Source organism: Crassostrea angulata, chromosome 7 (genome assembly GCF_025612915.1).
Source record: "Crassostrea angulata isolate pt1a10 chromosome 7, ASM2561291v2, whole genome shotgun sequence".
Classification (NCBI taxonomy): domain Eukaryota; kingdom Metazoa; phylum Mollusca; class Bivalvia; order Ostreida; family Ostreidae; genus Magallana; species Magallana angulata.
The window spans coordinates 19,349,222-19,356,820 of record NC_069117.1 but is presented as its reverse complement, the minus strand read 5'-3'; the positions used below and the strand labels follow the sequence as shown (position 1 = coordinate 19,356,820).

General features: G+C 32.7%; 1 protein-coding gene across 1 annotated transcript; it reads right to left on the bottom strand.

Moving 5' to 3' along the window:
• Positions 1-2,654: 2,654 nt before the first annotated feature.
• On the bottom strand, positions 2,655-3,922 carry LOC128156745 (apolipoprotein L3-like). Its single transcript, XM_052819027.1, has one exon. The coding sequence runs from the start codon at positions 3,890-3,892 to the stop codon at positions 3,044-3,046; it is 849 nt and encodes a 282-aa protein (XP_052674987.1). The 5' UTR covers positions 3,893-3,922; the 3' UTR covers positions 2,655-3,043.
• Between the last annotated feature and the right edge of the window lie 3,677 nt (positions 3,923-7,599).

The following is a 7,599-nucleotide window of genomic DNA, read 5'->3' as shown; positions in this document are numbered from 1 at the left end:
GTCTACAAGATTTCTCAGAGATGGCTGGATATATTTTCTTGAAATTTTCAGAACTGATTAAGAATAATAATATCTCTAGGTGTTTTTTTTCTCCATTTTTTTCAAAATTCTCTTCCTGTCGACCGTTTCTTGTCCCGCGGCAAGAAGCTTTGGACAATGAGATCTCAGAAACGATAAGGGCTTGAACATCCAAACTTTGAGAGATGATAGACTTTTAGTTGTAGATGTGTTTAAACTATTTTGTTTTGTTCGTCATAACTTCCGGTCGTCACCAGAAGCTCTTTTTACGCATTTAATATATTTCACAGAGAATTGAAATATAAGTATAAATGCTTATATATGTCATCTATCCATGGTAACTAAACATAATAGTTCTACTTCCGGTGAGATATCTAAAAAATCCCAGGTAGCCTTTTTTTAAACAAATGTTTGAACCGCGAGATCTCAAAAACTGTAAGTAATCAAGATACGAAACTTACATGGATGATAGACATTTGATAGAAGATGTGTTTAACTGTTTTCATTTTGTCAACCGTCACTTCTGGTCCACGCTGGAAGAGTTCAAACAAATCAAGTTAAGATAAATTGATAGACAATTAAGTCCTTTTGTCTAATGTTTAAAGAAATACCAACTTTTATTTTCATTGAGTACTTCCGTTTGTCTGTTACCTGTCCCGAGACAAAAACCTTGAGTCCATGAGTTCTCAAAAACGATAATGACTTGAACAATCAAACTTTGCAGGATGAAAGACTTATGTATGTACATGTGTTTACATTATTTTATTTTGTTCGGCGTAACTTCCGGTCATCACCGAAAAACACTTCAAATTTTTTTTCTTTATTTTAGATGGAATGCATATTTCATGATAAAATCTTTTATGTATCATCTATACGATGTTAAGTTAGCAAACAATTTCCACTTCCGGTGAGATATCTTAAATAGCTTTCCTTTTTACAAATTTCCGTTCGTTTGTTTCCGGTCCAGAGAGAAAAATTATTGTTTCAACGAGATCTCAGATTTGGCAGAGACGCCAACCAAACTTTGAAGAAAGATTGACTTATTATGGCACAAATGTTTAACATGTTTTGTTTGGTTCGGCGTTACTTTCGGTCGTCCCTGATATTACTTCAAAAATTGATCTCCTTTTCATTTTCGTTGTTTGACATGGAAGTGACGTCTGGGTATTTCATTCACAATGATTATCATATCCATTATTTTTTCTATGTGAGAGAAGTAATGTCTTACAATTCAATCGATACATGTATATCAAAACGGAAGACCTTTTTGTTGCTTTTACAACAAGAGTAAAAGCAACAAGAGTCTAGTTTAAATACTTTCTGCAATAGTCTGCACCGCTCCACTTTGTTTAAATAAGAACTTTAAACATATATGCCACTCCAACACCCGTTCACTGCCAGTAAGGCTTCTTAGATTTTTTGTATTTTATTCTGCTTTAAATAGTATATGTACATTATTGCAATGACTTTCAAGAAGATATGTGACAAAGGAGGTATATGAAATAGCTTTAACCTCTGACATGCGAAAACCGTTGCTAAAAGAATATTACCATTGATTCTTTTAAGGACAATATCGTTTAAAAAAAGGACTGAAACTTAAATGGTAAATGGTTTTTGAAAAGTAGTTCGCTATTCGCAATTCAAAAGCGTTCCAAAAACTGATTGCCAACTAAAATCCAAGAGTCTGAGAAGTCTGAACTGAGAAAAAAAGGCTTTATGATTTCAATTTTTTCTTATTTTTTATGCATAACAAAACAATTTTTGATATTTTTAGTCATAAAAATTTAAAGAAGATAATGCTAATCCTACAATTTGTTTACAATCAGCTGTTCAAAGAAGTTTGCATGTGAAGTTACCGCACCACGTGACATGCTATCTAATTATCGAGTTTTATACGATCGTGGCTATGATTTCGATTAAAATTATGGTTATTTACCGCTTTTATACAGCTGACAAACTAGTAGAAGTAATTAATATATACACAAGGAAGGCAAAAAATATAAAATGTCCCATACTTTATAAACATGCGATATGCCCTTTAAGTTACTAAAATACTAGAAAAAGAGCTATTAGAAAATATTTACTCCGAAAAATAATAAAAATAGAATTTAAAAAAAATCAAATTCAGGAATCTTTAAACCTTTCTTAGATAAATTTTAGATCGTATGAATTAATCATGAATTAATCATAAAAAAAATCTTATGCTGTATATGCACTTGGTGATAATTTTAACCATCGTAAGCATCATATTTAGGAGGCAACTTTATATTCATCTTCGCTAGCCAAGTGTTTTCTGTCCACTACGTTTCCGGGGTTGCCCAATTACGCTTTAGTTATCTAATCATAGATCTAAGTTTACCACCTCGTACAGTATTATAGACGTAGGTTGAGTTGTCAGGAGGCATTATTGGAAGCTTTGTACTGTCCTTCGATCTGTATGTGTGCGTGAGAGAGAGAGAGAGAGAGAGAGAGAGAGAGAGAGAGAGAGGGGGAGAGAGAGAGATCAACCTCATATTTCATTTCGATTTTTCTTATACATTTTGGTAAGAAAAAAAAGAGTAAAACAATTGAAATTTTTATTAATACTAAAAACTTAATGACATTCAACCTTGTAATTCAGTTCAATTTAGTGCATGTATATATTATGTGTAGTTGCAATGAATCTTTCACAGAGAAATGAAATTATGGCCAAGATAATTATATGAAATTATGGCCAAGATAATTATATGAAATCCCTCAGGATGTATACTGCGAATACTTTTAAAAGTTTCAAATACATTTGATGTCAATTAAATTCTGTAAATATGAGATCACTTTTAAAGGGATGTTGTGAGTTCAAAAAAATAATAACAAAATGAGAAAGCGCATAAACAGTTATCGGTCAGTCACTTGTTTTGCCTTTCCCTTGGCCACTTTCTATTAATTAATGCTATTATGTTCAAAACATTTATATGTTCAATACATTATATTCGCTTTAATTTGGTCTAAGAAACTTTTCCCATTACACCTTTTTTGCAATTTTTGGTTATGAGAAGCATTTTGTTAATACATCATACTCGTGTTGCATTTGTTCAATAACCTTCTGTAATTTCTTTGCCTCGGAGCACAGTTGCCCTTTATTGATTTTGGACAAGTCGACTGCGTTCCATATCAAGGACCCCAGATCTATTACGATTCCAAGAGCTGCTAGAACGCTCAAAGCCTCTGTAGATAATTTGGTAACCCCTTTTGAGACATCTTTGAGTGCCGATGGAACTATGTCGTCTAATGCTGTTCCAATGCTCAACACCCTGGCAACTTCATCAACGTTTCCTGTAATTCTGTATACATCGACTGCTTTTGAGTTATTCACCAAATTTACAACGCCTTTAGCAACTCCCGTGACACCTCCGACTTGTTTCAGACCTTCGCCAAAATAAGAAGTTTTCAATTCATTGTAATCCTTGATACTCGCCTCTATCGTTTCAATGTCCTGTTTTAGCAGTTCTAACAAACTCTTCATCTCTTTACAATGCTTATCATGGTTCTCTAAATTCATTTTGGCATTATTACATTGTTTTTTAACTATTCCGAATTTAACTGCTCCATGAGTAACGCCCGCGACGCCGGACGTCACACCCGTTGCAATACCAGCCACGGTTAATCCAAGGGAAGCCCCGAATGTAAATGGAGCTGTGATTATTCCTGCAATGGCTAATCCTCCCCCAACAAGCCCAACACTGGAGTAGGTGATGGATCCAATGGAGTGAATCTTTGCTTGTCGTTGAATTTCATCCCTGATTATTTCCAATTCTTTAAGAACTTTTCTTCTTTCGGGTGACCATGTTTTGTCATAAAAATTTCGTGCCTTTACGAAGGAGTCAAGGTGTTCCATACTTTTTGGATACGCACCTGTTGTTATAAATATCTTGCAAGTTAATATGGTATAATTGGGAGTCAACGTAATTGAAATTCTCGCGTTTCATTGGAATATTTTTTGTTTGGTCTTTCCTTATATTTACACATCTATAGGTGATATTTTTTTTTAGAATACTTATCCGATTTTTTTTTCATTTTCTCTAGTCAATACATATTAAGGTGGTATGGGACACCTTCATGTTGTTACGTACTGTTTATCGAAATAAACAATAAAACGAAGTGTAATTTTATAAGTAAGTTCTTTCCCAATATCATCACTTAGCAGCGTAGCGCAATGGTTTAGAGAGTATGCTTTGAATCTGTTAGTCATGATTTCGAATCCCACTGGAGGTTTTACAATTTTTACCTCTCCAAATATTGTTAAAAGCTATTTTTGGTTTAATATTGTAAAATTTGAAAATTCTAAAATATTTTAATTATAATGTAATTCAAATTACATAATGTACATAAGTACATAATGTACGCTATAAATTACAATCAAGGAGAATATAAATTTTATCTAATGCATGTTTTAAAAAATCTCACATAAGTGCATTTTGACATGTTAAGATGCTACTAATGAATTTCACATCTTGAAACAGAAATTTACCTTATTATAGAAGGGACCTAGACACGATTTTAGATCAAAATTTTATTTTATAAAAATGGTTTACATGCTCATTTTGAATGGATGATCAAACTTTGAATGTTCGTAGTCAAGTTATAAGAGAGATACAGAGGTATGAATTCGTTGTCGTTTAAACAAAGCTCGAGTCTTATATTTGTTTACAAATAATGAAAAGTATGGAATTACCATTTCTATGACAAGATGACCCATGGCAAACAAGATAAACTGATTCAATGTGTTCATAATTAATACTATTAACAGAAGAAAGCAACATTTGATTGAAATTATACCAACAAAACAAAATTAATATGTAACCAATAGCAAGACTTGAGTTTTGTTTGCATAACAAAGAATTTCAAACTCTACATTTTGCTTATAACTCAATATTTGACTTTTAAATTTCGATAAAGCATTAAAAATACCCATATTAACCATTCTAAACATCAAAATTGGAAAACCAAATTGGAATCTTTTTCTTTTTGGCTCAAATAGTGTCTTAGTTCCTTAAAGCTTTTTTAATTGTTTACTTATTGTTTGATGGTTCTCTTTTGAGCAAGCTTGTAAGCCGTAGGTCGGTAAAGAACGTTAAATTGAAATTTCCGACGCATACCGGGGGTAACACTGCGGCATGACCTATAGCTGGCTAAATGACGTCGTAACGACGTTTCTAATGCTTTGAACTAGTCCAAGACGTTATTATGATATTGAAAAGACATTGAAAGTGAAAGTATTAGACCTAATCAAGTTAGACCGAAACAAAAACGTAACTCATGTGATAAAAGTAAAATCTATTGGAAACAAATCTGCAACGTATTACATTTACCTAAGCTTACCTTCAATTTCGCACACTCTGATCGAAAATGAAAGAAAATTACATAATATATCACTGTTTACACATGTATAAAAAGCATGTCACTTAGCAACCAAGATATCTGGCCATTGCACGCAATGGTTTGTTCAAATAATGAAACGTGAGATAAATATTTTTTGAATTAGTCTATACTGTACCAGTGTATCAATCAGATCTTTTAAATTGCTAATCCGATACCTGATTACTGTCAGTGATAGTGTACATGTATGTACATAGCACAATGGCTTGCTTGTAGATTTGTGAGCAAATGAGGAATTTAAGTAACTTTAACTTCTTTCATGTTAACTCCTTGTCTCTAATATAAGAATATGCATGTACCAGAAACAGTTTTTGGGATATTAATGTATAAGAAACGGGATGAAACGAACTCAGGAGCTTGAGACAGTCTTATTAAAATTAGCCCATACGTTTTATTATTTGTTATGCCGTAAGTATCGATCCTTCGGCATAAGTTTGGGCTAATTCTAATTAGACTGGAATTTGAGATACCTGTATCTGACTGCGAAAAAAAGGCGCTTTGTTTTGAAAACCTCTTGTTTTTTTTCAATTTCTTATAATAACGGAAATATTGACTATGTTTTATGGGAAACATTGATTACGTGGGCTCTTTTGGAAGAAAATATTTCGGCCCAAATGAGCTCCCACTTTTATTTTTATTTTCATTTAATTAATTAATCACCCGTGCCTTACGCACTGCTTTTTATTAAATGAAAAACCTCAGACACCGCTCAACGCATTGCATTAAACACCAGTTCCCAAACTGTCTGTGGACATTCCTTACATTATTTTTGGTTTACTGACACTTATTAATACAGTTTGGTATGAGCTACTCTCCTTGACTCATGAACATTGTGAACTTGAGCAGATATTTCTGACACAAATATAAAACAGTTCCACTGCTATTTACCACATGTTTTGACATATCACTATTATTAAAAGGGTAGGTAAATCTGTTTGTGACACATTTAACATTAAACAAATATTGAAGCTATTTTAAAAATACCCTCTTCTATGAAAAAGGCGGTAAGAAGCTGCGATAACTAGCGACATGTATGTAGGTTGTCCAATTCTGAAATACCGGTATATACATGTCTATAAATGGTGAACGTAAACAGTATCATTTCTAAAGGCAGCTCATCGGAATATAGACTTTTACTTACGTTAAATCCGTTCTATCTCAAACGAAAATATAAAAGAAAATGGGCAGGGAATTCCCAACGTTTAGATAATAAATGTTATCAAAATAGGTTGCAAGCCATATGTTAGGTATAAAAACCCGCAGATTGTAACGTCAAACACATACTGTTCAAGTTCTTAAGAACTTAAAAAAAAACGGTTAATCAAATTATTACCAGTATCCGACTTCAAATACAACACCGTAGATCCTAATTAAGAAAATTACATGGGTGTCACAGAATGTAGAAGTAAACATTTTTTATCCACATTTAAAACTTAGGATATATTTTTTATTTGTGAAGATATCACAAACCGTTCAAAGTGATAGTCTGATCTATTAAAATCTCTGACACCCTATCAAAAAACGACCATATTTGGTTGTCGGCTGTCTGCATGTCTGGTTCAAAATATTTCATAGACCTCAGGCACGTAAGAACAGAAAGAGGAGAGGAGAACAGTAATGACCTGACCGCCCTTCTTGGCCACTTTCAAAAATCTTTCTTATAACCCATATATAAAATATACATTTGAAATTAAAAAATTATATTCAGACTAAAACTACAAAAACATGGCATCCGACCCGTCTCTCTTTGTCCTAGTTAACTTTTTACATTTTCTTCTTTTGTAAAACAAAGCGAGAAAAAATTTAAACAAGCTTTGGTATACCAGTGTTGAATAATGCTACAACGTTGCTTCTAAAGAACTGGGTTAAAATGAAATCACAAATACAACCCCAAAAAGCTACTAGTATATATTTTCCCCATTCCTAATATTGTAACGAATTAAGTGTATATCATATCGGCTATAGATGTGATGAATTTAAATTTTATAATACTAATAAAATCCTTCTACACACTATCCCTACATTGTAATACTAGTAAGCAGGTCAAAATAAATTTAGAAATTATGATTTTTACAAACGTGACACAGGAAAGGGTAAAGAATAGGGACATAATGGGGACCAGGATTGAAATTCCTAGAACATGATATTTCTTCAGAAAATGTTGGC

What these genes read in the sequence shown, in the direction of transcription:
- LOC128156745 (XM_052819027.1), bottom strand. Translation starts at nt 3,892, where the DNA reads ATGGAACACCTTGACTCCTTCGTAAAGGCACGAAATTTTTATGACAAA.